The 16,490-nt window shown below is 40.4% G+C and overlaps 2 protein-coding genes across 2 annotated transcripts; one reads left to right on the top strand and one right to left on the bottom strand.

Moving 5' to 3' along the window:
• Nucleotides 1-7,331: 7,331 nt before the first annotated feature.
• Nucleotides 7,332-13,749, bottom strand: LOC311133685 (tubby-related protein 2; the record flags this gene model as incomplete). Its single annotated transcript, XM_084167223.1, has 12 exons — nt 7,332-7,465; nt 7,717-7,888; nt 8,070-8,168; nt 8,296-8,410; nt 8,730-8,842; nt 9,062-9,223; nt 9,394-9,569; nt 11,312-11,473; nt 12,189-12,329; nt 12,585-12,821; nt 13,086-13,242; nt 13,708-13,749. 12 exons carry the CDS (start codon nt 13,747-13,749, stop codon nt 7,332-7,334), a joined length of 1,710 nt encoding a protein of 569 aa, XP_084023349.1.
• A 760-nt stretch (nt 13,750-14,509) lies between these two features.
• On the top strand, nt 14,510-16,403 carry cfap119 (cilia and flagella associated protein 119; the record flags this gene model as incomplete). Its single annotated transcript, XM_084167211.1, has 9 exons — nt 14,510-14,626; nt 14,838-14,872; nt 14,963-15,028; nt 15,106-15,269; nt 15,369-15,439; nt 15,603-15,719; nt 15,842-15,917; nt 16,008-16,103; nt 16,243-16,403. Exons 1-9 carry the CDS (start codon nt 14,603-14,605, stop codon nt 16,401-16,403), a joined length of 810 nt encoding a protein of 269 aa, XP_084023337.1. The 5' UTR covers nt 14,510-14,602.
• Between the last annotated feature and the right edge of the window lie 87 nt (nt 16,404-16,490).

Raw genomic sequence — 16,490 nt, 5'->3', positions numbered from 1 at the left:
CAAGAGGACAAATACATTAGAGTGTCTAGTTTGAGAAACAGGTGCCTCACAGGTCCTCAACTGGCAGCTTCATTAAATAGTACCCGCAAAACACCAGTCTCAACGTCAACAGTGAAGAGGCGACTCCGGGATGCTAACCTTCTAGGCATAGTTGCAAAGAAAAAGCCATATCTCAGACTGGCCAATAAAAATAAAAGATTAAGATGGGCAGTCTGAGATATGGCTTTTTCTTTGCAACTCTGCCTAGAAGGTCAGCATCCCGGAGTCGCCTCTTCACTGTTGACATTGAGACTGGTGTTTTGCGGGTACTATTTAATGAAGCTGCCAGTTGAGGACCTGTGAGGCACCTGTTTCTCAAACTAGACACTCTAATGTATTTGTCCTCTTGCTCAGTTGTGCACCGGGGCCTCCCACTCCTCTTTCTATTCTGGTTAGAGACAGTTTGAGCTGTTCTGTGAAGGGAGTAGTACACAGCGTTGTACGAGATCTTCAGTTTCTTGGCAATTTCTCACATGGAATAGCATTCATTTCTCAGAACAAGAATAGACTGACGAGTTTCAGAAGAAAGCTATTTATTTCTGGCCATTTTGAGCCTGTAATCGAACCCACAATTGCTGATGCTCCAGATACTCAACTAGTCAGTTTTATTGCTTCTTTAATTAGCACAACAGTTTTCAGCTGTGCTAACATAATTGCGAAAGGGTTTTCTAATGATCAATTAGCCTTTTAAAATGATAAACTTGGATTAGCAAACACAACGTGCCATTGGAACACAGGACTGATGGTTGCTGATAATGGGCCTCTGTACGCCTATGTAGATATTCCATTAATAATCAGCCGTTTCTAGCTACAATAGCCATTTACAACATTAACAATGTATACACTGAATTTCTGATCAATTTGATGTTATTTCAATGGACAAAAAAATTGCTTTTCTTTCGAAAACAAGGACATATCTAAGTGACCCCAAATGTTTGAACGGTAGTGTATATTAGAAAAGTGCAGATACAGAGCTCCTGGTCATATGACTGAGTGACCTTTCCTCTGTCAAAGTTGGTCATATTATTGAGCTGTATATACACATTGACACACATACAGTGAGGGAAAAATGTATTTGATCCCCTGCTGATTTTGTACGTTTGCCCACAGACAAAGAAATGATCAGTCTATAATTTTAATGGTAGGTTTATTTGAACAGTGAGAGACAGAATAACAACAACTAAATCCAGAAAAACGCATGTCAAAAATGTTATTAATTGATTAGCATTTTAATGAGGGAAATAAGTATTTGAACCCCTTTCAATCAGAAAGATTTCTGACTCCCAGGTGTCTTTTATACAGGTAACGAGCTGAGATTAGGAGCACACTCTTAAAGGGAGTGCTCCTAATCTCAGTTTGTTACCTGTATAAAAGACACCTGTCCACAGAAGCAATCAATCAATCAGATTCCAAACTCTCCACCATGGCCAAGACCAAAGAGCTCTCCAAGGATGTCAGGGACAAGATTGTAGACCTACACACGGCTGGAATGGGCTACAAGACCATCGCCAAGCAGCTTGGTGAGAAGGTGACAACAGTTGGTGCAATTATTCGCAAATGGAATTAACACAAAATAACTGTCAATCTCCCTCTGCCTGGGGCTCCATGCAAGATCTCACCTCGTGGAGTTGCAATGATCATGAGAACGGTGAAGAATCAGCCCAGAACTACACGAGAGGATCTTGTCAATGATCTCAAGGCAGGTGGGACCATAGTCACCAAGAAAACAATTGGTAACACACTACGCCGTGAAAGACTGAAATCATGCAGCGCCCGCAAGGTCCCCCTGCTCAAGAAAGCACATATACAGGGCCGTCTGAAGTTTGCCAATGAACATCTGAATGATTCAGAGGAGAACTGGGTGAAAGTGTTGTGGTCAGATGAGACCAAAATCGAGCTCTTTGGCATCAACTCAACTCGCCGTGTTTGGAGGAGGAGGAATGCTGCCTATGACCCCAAGAACACCATCCCCACCGTCAATCATGGAGGTGGAAACATTATGCTTTGGGGGTGTTTTTCTGCTAAGGGGACAGGACAACTTCACCGCATCAAAGGGACGATGGACGGGGCCATGTACCGTCAAATATTGGGTGAGAACCTCCTTCCCTCAGCCAGGGCATTGAAAATGGGTCGTGGATGGGTATTCCAGCATGACAATGACCCAAAACACATGGCCAAGGTAACAAAGGAGTGGCTCAAGAAGAAGCACATTAAGGTCCTGGAGTGTCCTAGCCAGTCTCCAGACCTTAATCCCATAGAAAATCTGTGGAGGGAGCTGAAGGTTCGAGTTGCCAAACGTCAGCCTCGAAACCATAATGACTTGGAGAAGTTCTGCAAAGAGGAGTGGGACAAAAATCCCTCCTGAGATGTGTGCAAACCTGGTGGCCAACTACAAGAAACGTCTGACCTCTGTGATTGCCAACAAGGGTTTTGCCACAAAGCACTAAGTCATGTTTTGCAGAGGGGTCAAATACTTATTTCCCTCATTAAAATGCAAATCAATTTATAACATTTTTGACATGCGTTTTTCTGGATTTTGTTGTTGTTATTCTGTCTCCCACTGTTCAAATAAACCTACCATTAAAATTATAGACTGATCATGTCTTTGTCAGTGGGCAAACGTACAAAATTTGCAGGGGATCAAATACTTTTTTCCCTCACTGTAGCTGTTGCTAAGTGATAATTGACGCTTCCGCTTTGTGTTGTTTATTTCTGATAGTTTTCTAAACCTATGAAGATGTCCAGTGAAGCCAGATTTGTTGACACCACAACACAGTACAGACTTGGATACACATTATCCTGAACACTAATCAATAACAACGTCTGTTAAATTCGCTGCTCTGTATTTCTTGTTTACAGAGGGCCATTTCATAGGGAATTGTCAGAGACGCTCTCGCATTGTTACATAACCAACATTTCGAGAATAAACATTTTACATTTACATTTTAGTCATTTAGCAGACGCTCTTATCCAGAGCGACTTACAGTTAGTGAGTGCATACATTTTTCATACTGAGAAGAGGCTAACATGGGAGCCATTCTAAAACCTGGCCGAACTCTCTCTCTATATAGCTCTGATCTAAACTTGTTGTGAATTCACTCCTTATTTTTAGGGATAAGAGTTTTTCCTGACCATGTGACCTGACCAAAGTGAGAGAGGTAAGTAATTGGCAATAATAGGTAATAGATATTTTTTCTTTACAAGGAGGCAAGAAAACTAAACTAATATCCTCACCATACTGCAAGAAAACTGGGATAACTAATGTGGTAACCTAAGTTTGTGAGCAACTTTCACTAATCATGTGACAGGTTTTTGGCAGAAGAACAGTAGAGGTTATTAGGAAACACTTTTATCTCACAGGAAGATGCTTATAGATGTCTTCAGTCATCTTTACCAATGATGCATGTTATTGTCGGTTCAGACTGAACATCATTAGGACAGGATGTGTGTTTCTTTATTGAGATGAAAGGCATCTATTTATTCTGCAGACAGACGTGTAAATTGAGTCACTCAGAAACAGAATAGATAGGCTATGTCAGAACACTTGTTTCATGGTGAAATTAATTTACCACAGAGCATAACTGTGGCCTATTCTTATATCTGTGAAACTCAATTGCTGTCTGCGTTCAGCAGTACAGTAAGTGCTGAAAGCGTGACTGTTATCAGCATCGAAAGTACTTTTGTAACTGTTGTGCAAGAGGAGAAATCATGAGCTGTTGGTTTTATCTACATCTGAATCTGTTGGATGTAGTGTTTTCAGATCAGCACTGAAGATTGGTATATTCATCAAGTTCTTTGACTAAAAGTATTTCCGTCCTTGACTGCGATAAAGAGACCAAAAGGAGATAGTGGGGAGAGAAGACACTCTAACTTGCTGTACAAAAAACATCAACACAGAGTAATGGGTTTACAATGACATTTTATACCATGGCTATAATTTCACACTTTTAACACAATTGCCGCTAGAAATGTGTTCATTTACAGGTAGAAATGAATTCAACATCCACTGAAGTAGCTAGCAAGTATACTAGATAGCTACAGTAGTGCCTTGGTAAACAAACAAACAGACTTGCTAGTTTAGCTCAGCGGTTCCCAAACCGTGGGGCGCGCCCCCCCTTTTTTTAAACGGAACTCAGTCTAGCTTTCAACTTACTCTTGTAATAGTAGAATGCACAAGGTGTGATTTTGAAATTGGGTAATGCATCATCATCATTTCCTCTTGTCATAGCATACCTTAGAGAGCTATAACATGTCAGAAATGTCCAGATCAACTAGCCCATGTCAGCTAACGTTTTTTAGCTAGGTTTTTTAACCCATAGATTTTGTTGTAATGTTTGAGTAACTCAAATATCACATGAATACACATTAGACGTGGCAAAATGTATAGAGTTGCATGAAAATGAGCTTTAAAACTGCAAAATATTCTCTGCATCCCATGACAAAATGTGTATAATTGCAGGAAATAGACTTAAAAAATTTTCTCTCCACCAACAAGAGGGGTGTGAACAGTTTATGTCATGAACAGTGCTTGTGCCCATAGAAATAGACGTGGCGTGAAAATCGAATTCAAAAGCAGCTCAAACATAGAACATGTAAGAATGAACTATAGCCATTGAATTCTACCTTGCTGATATACCATGCATTATAGGAAAATAATGCACGCTCTAAATTGTCCTTCAAGCCAATCAGAAACAAGTATTCAACATTGCCATAGTATAAAAATTATTAATCAACATTACAGTTTTATACATCAGTAAACATTCCATCAATAAGAATTTATGGCAAATTCCACTTAATTATCTTAAATAGAGGCTCTTTGCAGCTGCAGGGATCCAGACTAATTTCCCCCTGGTGCCACTGGTGCCACTTACATTTTCAGTTGGTGGCACCAGCCCATAATTTGGACGCACCAAATGTTTTCGCAGCATCACGCAATAGGAAAAAATGTGCAACCGTTTTATAAAGACATTCACAGTGCTGCTGAGATGGTATGATTTAGAAAATAAGTTGTTTCATCTAACATAAATAATAAAAAAAAGCCTTTTGTGAATTAAAGCTTGCACTTGACTCTTTTCCCTCATACTAGCTGACTTTGCTGATAGCTACTTTATTGAGGAAAAATGTATTTACTTACTATGACTGTGATACAGTATGTGGCTGTCCCACCTAGCTATCTTAAGATGAACGCACTGTAAGTCGCTCTGGATAAGAGCATCTGCTAAATTACTAAAATGTCAATGCAAAATGGAACATGTCCAAGCAGGAATGCATGATCAAGATATTTTGATGTGTACCCTAAACCAGTGATTGTCATGAATGGGTTGACAATTAGGCTATTGTTGCTATATTTTACACTCAAAATAGGGCTCCAGAACTGCAGATTTATTTTGTTAAATAGATATACATTTTCTTACATCTATTGTGTGTACAAATATCACATAGGCTAATTAATTTGGAGCTAATTTACCATCTGTAAACTCAAAATGCATTAGTTAGATCGCTAAATATAATATGCTGGTTGTTAGTTGTGTAATTGATTAATCTAACAGTAAATGTAATTTCCTAAAAACTTTGCAGCATACCCAATAATTTATATATAGGCCTGTGCAATCACCTCAAATGGCAAATGCGCACTTCCCGCACTCCACTCCGTATATCTCAAAGATATAGCCTACCAGATAGTTTGGTTAAAAACTGTGCTTAAACAGTCAACATTGAGAGTTGAGAAATACATGTAATACCATCAGAAAGCTGAGACCCTCCTCTCCCCAACAGTCACAACAGCTTCCAAACTTTTATTTTCCCGCAATTGCATTTTGAAATGTTACAATTAGAATGCATTTTGCTCTACCACTAACCTATTTGTGAGCAGCAAGGGAAAAACAAGCACAGGGACAGGGCAGGCAATTTCATGCAGGGATCAGAAAAATAATGCACTTTAGATTTGACCAAATCATGGTTTTAGCCGCCCCCAAAAAGAACGTTTTGAGAGAAGTGAAGTGACCAGCTAGAAATGGCAGCCTGCACCGATGCAACCAATTAAAATGTAACTCGCACAGCCAAGTCAAAACCCAGATAACAAATGTTGTTTCTGGGAACATTTTGGGAAGGTTATATTTCTAAGAACCAAAGGAGAACCTTTAGGGAACGTTACGGAAACGTTCCGTGTTAGCTGGGAAAATCTCAAAATGCGACTAAATGGTTGCAGTCTGGAGCCCTGAAGCTGCCATCATACACTGAGTATACAAAACATTAAGGACACCTGCTCTTTTCATGACATACACTAACCATGTGAATCCAGGTGAAAGCAATGATCCCTTATTGATGTCACTTTTTAAATTCACTTCAATCAGTGTAGATGAAGGGGAGGAGACAGGTTAAAGAAGGATTTTTAAGCCTTGAGACAATTGAGACATGGATTGTGTATGTGTGCCATTCAGAGTGTGAATGGGCAAGACAAAATATTTAAGTGCCTTTGAACAGGGTACGGTAGTAGGTGCCAGGTGCACCTGTTTGCTTGTGTTAAGAACTGCAACGCTGCTGTGTTTTTCACGCTCAACAGTTTCCTGTGTGTATCAAGAATGGTCCACGAGCCAAAGGACATCCAGACAACTTGACACAACTGTGGGAAGCATTGGAGTCAACATGGGCCAGCATCCCTGTTGAATGCTTTCTACACCTTGTAGAGCCCATGCCCTGACGAAAGGGCAACAGGGGTGGTGTTCCTAATGTTTGGTATACATTTGAAATGATGTGGAATGTGGAAAAAAATGAAATAAAATTGAATACGTTATACTTTTGATAATGTGGAGCGGAGCCTTAAGACTGTAATCAATATTAAATAAATGAATTGGACATATTTCTTATACATATTTTTTATAAAAATGTTTCAGTTCAAATAAGATCAAATAGCCTGCACAAAACAGGTTTATGCACATGTATGCTGTGCAACATTGTCATTCTACTGAAGTTACATCTACCAGACATCTATCCACAATATATCATTCAGAGGAACTAGTTGCTGTTTTTCCATTGTTTTCAGATAATATTTAGGAATATGTGTTCCTTATTGAGACTGAATCATAACCTATACTCAATGAATGAGGTTGATTAGTTGTTACATTTTTTCCCAAAATCTAAAATAATATTTTTGTAATCTCAGGTGTTGAAAAATATCAAACACTTAACCAATACTACCTGGAATGCACATTGACAATTAATATTGTGATGGAACTGTAATGGTAAGCCATTAAGGCTCTGCTTCTGCTTGATTGAGTTGTCCACTCTTGGTATCACTCACAAGCCAGTTTGCCATCGAAGGAGGAGAGGGTGATGGCGAAGGCCTGCAGGGGACACATAGGGAAGCTATAGTCCATGGAGAATACGTCCTCTGCTACCCGACCAAACTGCATCACAATGTAGTCCTCTGGAATGGAGTGTAAATGTGCAGGGGGTGGGGGGTTGGATAGCAGTACATTATAAAAGGGTTAGTTGGCATTGGGGGTGGGAGCATATTTCCCACAAGCGAATGATGAGCTATCATAGCTATGATATCATAGCTACCCTATGCAACTTCTAACTTTATTCACTACATGCAGAAATATACGGTATTCTAAGACAGTTTATAGCCAATCAGGTGGCACCTCTATTTCTCAGCAAACAATGGCCCCATCTTACCGTTGTCAGGGTGGACGATTTGGAAGTTTTTGACGGAGGCCTGTGTGACGCGGCCGTGGAAATTGAGCACGTAGGACTGTGTCTGTTCGTTCCAGCTGGGGGACTTGTTCATGAGGCACACTAGGTTGTCAGTGTTACCATTCTCATAGCGGGAGAGCAGAGACTCTATATCCTGAGAGATGACAGTAGAGAACGGAGAGAGTAGTAAACAGACTGTCCGTACCATATCTTTATTCATATAGGTACTCATTCTATTCTCTTATTCTATTCTGCATCATATTTATTGGTTTAGTGCTCTTATGAATTTAGCATTAGGTCTCAATCTCAGGAGTCTTAGGTCTCTATAAACATACACTTTTTGGGCGAATGCACACTCTCTCATCATTCTCCATCATGCCAGGAATAACCACCGTCATTTTCCTGGGGCCTTTGAAACCTAGAACATTCTTCTCCTGAAAGACAAAAATACAGAAGAGAAGAAGGTCATAGTTATTGGTTGGATTAATTTTTATCAGGAGGCAAAGGCCTACAGTAAACGAAGGAAGTCATTGTAAAGATGTAAAATTAGGTTTGACTCACATAACAGATTGCCGCAAGCTCTTGCCGAACAGACTCACACTCTTTGACGAAAGGCTTCTTATCTGGGTTATCCCCGCCGTCAAACACTGTGAATTTGGTGCCTAGCACATTTGATCTGAAAGAGATTGATCATGAGATGTACATTGTACTGTAAAGTTCAACAGAAGAATGGGATAGATGGACACCTTAAATAAACAGACATATTTTTTAATTTACAGTCATTTAGCAGATGCTCTTATCCAGCGCGACTTACAGTTAGTGAGTGCATACATTAATTTTCATACTGGGAATCGAACCCACAACCCTGGCGTTGCAAACACCATGCTCTACTAACTGAGCAGAACAAAAAAATAAAGACCAAACCAAATTAAAAGTTGGTCACAAAAAAAGTAAATAAATAATGGTTGAACATAGATAGGTTGGGGGTTAGTTACCGTAGTTTGCCTATATAACTGTCTGTGTCTCTGGAAAGTTCTGTTGGATCAATGGAAATGAGATAATTGGAGGTTTTGCACTTCTTCCTCTTCCTGCCTGCCATTAAAAACACCTAAGAGAGGTAGAGAGAAAAAGGGGTATAAAGGGAGGATGGAGGGAGGGATCAAGAATGTACAATGATAAAACAGCAGTTACATAAATGTAATCATTCTGATGATCAAACTGCCACAAAGGCTGGCCAATCATATACAGCCCAAGGAAAGACTTGCAACAAGAGCATTCACATTGGCCAGCCATACATTCCATTGAACCTTTTCTTTAGTACCCTTACCCTCTTCCCATCCTCCTTCTCCATATGGAGATAGTAGGTGGGGTACATTCCTTTCTCCACGCCCCTCCTGTCCCGAGTGATTCTGCATTGGATTGTTGTATCTCTAGGGGCTGGATGCAGGGCAAACTTTTCAAGATCTTCAACTGAGATAGGAGTTGTCACCTGAGAGACAGAGACAGGAGGAAAATGATGTTTTTTCAGATATAAATCGTCTGGATAAAAGAGACATTCATAAGGTAATGGCTACCATATCTAGGTTAAAGGGAAAGTGGTTCATTTCTAAAATGGACAAACACTGGTCTTTAAGAGTGACGTTTTTATCACACTCTTACTCTTCCAATGTCGTCGTCACTATCTGAGGTGTCCTGATGCCTGTAGTTGGAGTTAAGCGGTGCGAGATTGGTTTTGGTTTTCTCCGCAGTTTTTCTCTTTTTTGGAGTTTTCTCTTTTTTCTCTCTTTCAAGAATTTCATCTTCCTCCCTCTCATTGTCGCTTATTTGGCACCTTGCTGTAGCAGTGGAAACAACATATTCATAATTATTTCATGTAAACAAAAAGAAAACTCTTTGCAGTATACCGGTAGTTTAGTTTAGTTTATAACGGTAATTGTACACTGAACAAAAATATAAACACAACATGAAACAATTTTAAAAGATTTTACTGAGTTACAGTTCATATAAGGAAATCAGTCAATTTAAAAAATGCATTAGTCCATAATCTATTGGTTTCACATGACTGGGAATATAGATATGCATCTGTTGGTCACAGATATCTTTTTTTTAAAGTAGGGGCGTGGATCAGAAGACCAGTCAGTATCTGGTGTGACCACCATTTGCCTCATGCAGCGCGACACATCTCCTTTGTATAGAGTTGATCAGGCTGTTGATTGTGGCCTATGGAATGTTGTCCCACTATTCTTCAATGGCTGTGCGAAGATATTGGCGGGAACTGGAACATGCTGTCGTACACGTCAATCCAGAGCATCCCAAACATGCTAAATGGGTGACATGTCTAGTGAGTGTGCAGGCCATGGAAGAACTGGGAAATATTCAGCATCCAGGAATTGTGTACAGATCCTTGAGACATGGGGCCGTGCATTCTCATGCGGAAACATGAGGTGATGGCGGCGGATGAATGGCATGACAATGGGTCTCAGGACCTCGTCACGGTATCTCTGTGCATTCAAATTGCCATCGATAAAATGTAATTGTGTTCGTAGCTTATTTACATTTTAGCAGACACTCTTATCCAGAGCGACTTACAGTTAGTGAGTGCATACATTTTTCATACTGGTCCCCCGTGGGAATCGAACCCACAACCCTGGCGTTGCAAGCGCCATGCTCTACCAACTGAGATATAGGAGGGACCATAACCCCACCGCCACCAATGGGCACTCTGTTCACAATGTTGACATCAGCAAACTGCTCGCCCACACAATGCCATACACGCTGTCTGCCATCTGCCCAGTACAGTTGAAACCAGGATTAATCCGTGAAGAGCACACTTCTCCTACATGCCAGTGGCCATGGAAGGTGAGCATTTGCCCACTGAAGTCGGTTACGACTCCGAACTGCAGTCAGGTCAAGACCCTGGTGAGGACGAAGAGCATGCAGATGAGCTTCCCTGAGACAGTTTCTGACAGTTTGTGCAGAAATTCTTCTGTTGTGCAAACCCATAGCTGTCTGGGTGGCTGATCTAGCCGATCCCACAGGTGAAGAAGCTGGATGTGGAGGTCCTGGGCCGGCGTGGTTACACATGGTCTGCAGTTGTGAGGCCGGTTGGACGTACTGCCAAATTCTCTAAAATTACGTTGGAGGCGGCTTATGGTAGAGAAATTAACATTACATTTTCTGGCAACAGCTGTGGTGGACATTCCTTCAGTCAGCATGCCAATTGCATGCTCCCTCAAAACTTGAGACATCTGTGGCATTGTGTTGTGTGAAAAAACTGCACATTTTAGAGTGGCCTTTTATTGTCCACAACACAAGGTGCACCTGTGTAATGATCATGCTGTTTAATCAGCTTCTTGATATGCCACACCTCTCAGGTGGATGGATTATCTTGGCAAAGGAGAAATGCTCAGTAACAGGGATGTAAACAAATTTGTGCACAAAATCTGAGAGAAATAAGCTTTTTGTGCGTATGGAACATTTCTGGGATCTTTTATTTCAGCTCATGAAACACGGGACCAAACCTTTACATGTTGCATTTATATTTATGTTCAGTATCCCTTGCAAACGTATGACTCACATGTGTTGAGGTGTTGTTTTTTCTTGGGTGTTCCTGGGATGGGGCTGTTTGACCAATCCTTTCTCTCGCCATCACTGTCCCATTCAGGTTTATTTGCCACTGGCGTCTCAAACTCTACTACTGAATCAATCTGAATGGCTGGAGACTTAGTGATGGTGTTTGCTGGAAATGGAGAGAAATATAAAATATGGTAATGCTGAATGTAGTAATAAAATGTATTATAAAACATTTAGTTTTACCCTGCATATTGTGTACAGTATGTAGCTACAGCATCCAATAACTTTGCAGTCACATCAACTTTGTTTTCAATATGTCTTGTTTTTCTGGAAATAATATCTACTAGTTAGTCACAGGAAACAGATCAAAGCAGCTAGATCTCTAGTGCATTTACAGAATATGAGGAGAATGAAATATACAGTACATGACTTTGGGTACTTTTTAATGTTCGTCCAAGTACATTGCTGCTAGTTCTAGAGTACATCAGTTTTATAGGACGACAACAAACGTGCTTGATCAATGGATTATAGACATACACCTTGCCCTCCTGAAGAGGATCAGAATACCTGGGTCTGTCTGGCTCGGTTCCGTACCCGATGCCCACTGAATAGGGCAGTCAGGCTATCGTGAGCCATTTACTGTTTGCCCTTTCATAGCACAACAGTGGCATTGGAGCCAAAGTTACGTCTCAAGGGGCAAGGCATACAGATGCCATTAGCTGTAACTCTTGTTCTTCTATAAAACACAAACCTATGACAAGGCATTCAAAACCCAGCCTTCCGAGCAAGCATTTGTAACCATGTCTGTGCACATCTCAGATACAGTGGTAGAGGTTATCCATCACACATTCAGCATGGTGTATGACATTTGTATCTCTTACCCTCTTGTTCATCAGTCTTGTTTTTTTTCTCTTTACTTGGGGTGGGTCCTTTCACTTTGTCCTTCTTTGTTTTTCTCTCTCGCTTTTCCTTCTCTTTCTCCTTCTCTTTCTCCTCTCCCTCATCCTCATTCTGTTCCAACTCTAAAACATTATAGACAGAATGGTATTTTCTTTACTACATTTTGAGGAAGCCTCCTCTGACAAACAATCACAGACACACACACACACATACACACACCACACACAGCAAACACACAGCAAAAATACACAACACACAACACACACACACACAATATCCTGTGTGTATGTGTCGTGTGTATGTTGTGTATTTTGCTGTGTGTTTTCTGTGTGTGTGTGTGTGTGTGTGTGGTATCTCATAGGTTAAAATGATCTCACGTTTTGCTTGCCCCTTCTCCTTTTTCACACATTTCTCTTTTTTCTCCTTCTTTTTCACTTCCGCAGGGCCTTCATTTTCTGTGCTAAGTTTTGGCTGTGGCTGGCTGTCAATGTCCACGTCCATAGTCTTGGTGATGATGTATTTCTCGGGGGGCATCTCATCTGTAGCATCATTCGTTTTTAGGCTGAGCTCTCCCAGAGTAATTTCCTCCAGTGGGTTATCATGGGCCTCTTCAGCTGAAGAGTACAACATGCCCATTACAAGTCAGACATACAGTATTAGATGGTTATTGGTCAAATATGTCAAACAAATAGTTCTCGCCCACATCTTGACATAGGTTGTAACCATTCAACAGTGTTTTATTCTTGATAAGAATTGTGTCAATACGAGGACATGTATTTGAAAGGCTGATAATATAGCTAACACAGTTGTATGGCTGTTCTGTGGTTCAGTATACTGCATTGTGAGAGTACTATACAGTGAGTGTTCATATCACCAACCATTTAAGGAGTTGTTGCTCTGGGATTGCGTAATCAACAGGTCTGTGTCATCTGCTCCAGTCTTCTGCTTGCTTTTCTTGGGTCGAGCGTCCCTATTGGCTGTGACCATTTGGGTATCGGCCCTCCGTCTCTGCTGCTTCTTCATCAAAAGGGAACGCTGAGGGAGATTCTGGTGTTAATCTTAATTCCAAGATTGCATCAATGTTCTGCCTCTCCATCAGGTTCAAAAACACAACAACCACTTGCATCACTTTCATAAGAGGTTTACCTATTTCTTTGATTAGCCTATATGTAAGGGTAACTAATAGTTATTTCTTATTTTAATATTGTCATGTTTAATCTATACCTCTAAATGTAACATGTTACATTGTTTCAATATTTATCATTTAAACTACAACATCCATGAATAGCACCAAAATAAGTACATATGATTTTATTTCGAATAGGTTAAATTGGGGTTTATGTAGAGGACTAGTATCTAGAGAGACTGGTTGCTTTTATTTGGCATGTATACACTGGATCCGTACACCACACCATTGGTGACATTTGCCTTCATTACACAATATTGTCATGAATGTCAGTTTAGTGGAAGTCATCTGAAATACGATTTTGATTTCCTTACCTGATTGTCCAGCTTTAGTTGACGCAATTCTGGGTCCTCCATGGCTAAAGTAATTGTACTGTAAATAAGACTCCAATAAGACCCCTAATGACCGTCTGCTGAGAAGCAGATATCTAAATAGATTTACCTGGACAAATGTGCAGCCTGCAGACAAATAATACAACTACAGATTCTCAAGTAAACATGCATCAATTAAAACATGAAACGTGTTTCATTCTATCTCTCTTTCTCCGTCTGACATAAGCATATGCACCTGCATGCAACAGAAGGTAAAGTGGATTAAGAGGGATAATGTTCTTAAACTCCATGGCATAGCACATGCAGTATGGACTGGTGAGTGGTGACTGAGCTGACCAGTGACTAATAACATTGAGTCATTGAAAGAGTCATGTTTAATGTGTAAGAAGAAACATATAATGTGTAATGTATTTTATATGTTATTTAATGTACATACATCTATACCAAAAGTAGGCATATTAATTGATTGTAGCCTATTATTAATTTGCTATAATGAAACAAAGACATCCCTGTAGGCTATCAGTCTTCTACTTCTATGAGACTTCAAACAAATGACATTTTATAACTGAGAAACGAATTGTCAAACAAATTGCTACAGCACAGATGCAGCGAAAAGTATTTATTTCCAAGCCTTTGTGCTTGAGTTTATTATAAGGGGGCTTGTGTTCATTCTACTGTGCGCGCAATGCAGTGAGCAATCTTTACTGGTGGTGCGCCACCGGAAGAATAAAAAAACGGTGTTGCTAGGACACGTTAGTGTAAACGAAAAAGTGTCATCTAGCATTTCATTTCAGATATTTTTTGCTAATGCAAATTAGTTTCAAATCGATACATTTATCTACAACTTAGCTAATTGCAGTTATATTTAGCCGGAGAAATGAAATTGGCTGGGATAATAAAGGTAAGAGAGTGTGTGACAAACTGATGTTAGCTAGCTAGCTAGCTGTCAACTGAAAGAGCTTGGACATTTAGCATTTTAGGTAGCAAGCTAGCTAACTGTTAGCTGTATGCCCCCAATTCATTGCTATTGCATTTGGGGCATATAGCTTTTTTTTCTTATTTAATTGCTATATTGTAGATACATTTCATGAATTGAGTACTTTCTTTTATAGGAACCTCACCCCCTGAACCCCAAAGTCTTGCTATGGTAGGGGGCACATGCAGCTGTATTGAAGATGTTTCTGCAAACTATAGGCCTACACTTAGATAGAAATTCTCTATTTATGTGTGTTCCCAGGGCAGATGTAAGCTACAGTGACATGGAGGAAATTGAAAACACCAAGACCATACCAGAGCTAGAGAGGTCTCTATCCTTGTTTGTAGCCACACACGCACACAAAATCCCTGACATAGTGGTTAACTGCTTACTTTTTTACTCAGAACTCTATGCTCTGTGCTGGGAGTAAACATTCCTGAGCCGAGGAGGGGAGTCCTGCTGGAGCTCTATGTCCACACAGTGCTGTTCTGTAGAGAGAGCAACTTCAACAGGGAGCAGACATCTGCCCTCCTCTCCATCGTCAAGAGCATGCATCAGGTTAACACTGGTAATGGGCTACTGCTCATAGTTTGGTCTTGTGCCGTTTTAGTTAGAGGAAGACCATTTAATTATGTCAGCAGCATTGACTCTGCAATTCTTTGTTCAGAAAGTCCACTCAACAACATGGGCCATTGCTTTGCATACTGCAGTGAACTTCTGCTCTGTCACTCTGTCAGGGTGAGTTTGTGTATCCAAAGAGACAATACTGTTTATTCCCACATCTTCTATTCACTTCACAATCTCACCAATGTGTGAATTGTAATTCAGTCATGTGTTCTGGAGGTTTTCATGGACAAACTTAAAATTTCACCATTATTCTATTGTTTTCTACCTGCCACAGAGACCTCCCTTCAGTATCAGCCTGTTCAGCTCTGAGGAAGTGACCCAGATCTTGAAGTATCTCCTCAACACCTATATTAGACATTACAATCTGTACAAGTACATATTCACCCCTCAGGTAATTTCCACACGAGATAGAAAAATATATGGCTCCCAGATATCTAAATAACGCTGACATTGTGTGTTTTGTTTGGGGCTAAGCTATGACTTGAAGTCAGTGTTTTGCTCCTTGTCTCTTAGGTTAAATTGGATCTGTCTTTTTCCTACTCTGGCATGCCAGACGAAGACCCTGCCACTGAGGACGCAGTATCATCAGGTCAGTGTTATTGTGCAAATACTGAAATATCCACCGCACCCATGTGATCAGGAGAACAGTATGAATTAGTGTTTTATCTGTGTGCACCAGCTGGGTACTGCAATAAGGAAAACGAGCCAGAGACTGCAGAAGAAGGGGAGCAGCCCATTGAAGCAATGAACACAGGGCCAGAGGTGGCTAATACAGGTATTACACGGCTTGCTCATGCAAGGCACCCGTATAGACGAGATAAATTGTGTTGTAACACGCCTGGTTCTAAATAAAGACACTTCAGTTGCAACTTGTGACATTTCCTGTTTGTAAAAGTGCCTCTCTTCTCTATAAGATCCATCGCCCAAGTCAGAGTTGAGGATGATAATACAACAGGAAATGAGAGAGGAGATGATGCACTTGTCAAGGCAACTAGAGCAACGATTGAAGGAAAGTGCAGATCGGGTAAATAGTGCTCTGACTTCACTGGAGACCAACCTCCAAGGCAAAAAGTAAACGTAAAAGCCTGATTTTATCTATGTATTTCATTCTGTTCTTTGCACATGCTGTTCTTTGCAGTAAAACACTGTTAGTCAAATTTGA

Source organism: Coregonus lavaretus, assembly GCF_964263955.1.
Source record: "Coregonus lavaretus genome assembly, chromosome: 1".
NCBI classification, from domain to species: Eukaryota; Metazoa; Chordata; class Actinopteri; order Salmoniformes; family Salmonidae; genus Coregonus; species Coregonus lavaretus.
Note: the sequence above shows the minus strand (reverse complement) of the source record. Positions and strands in the feature narration are given on the sequence as shown.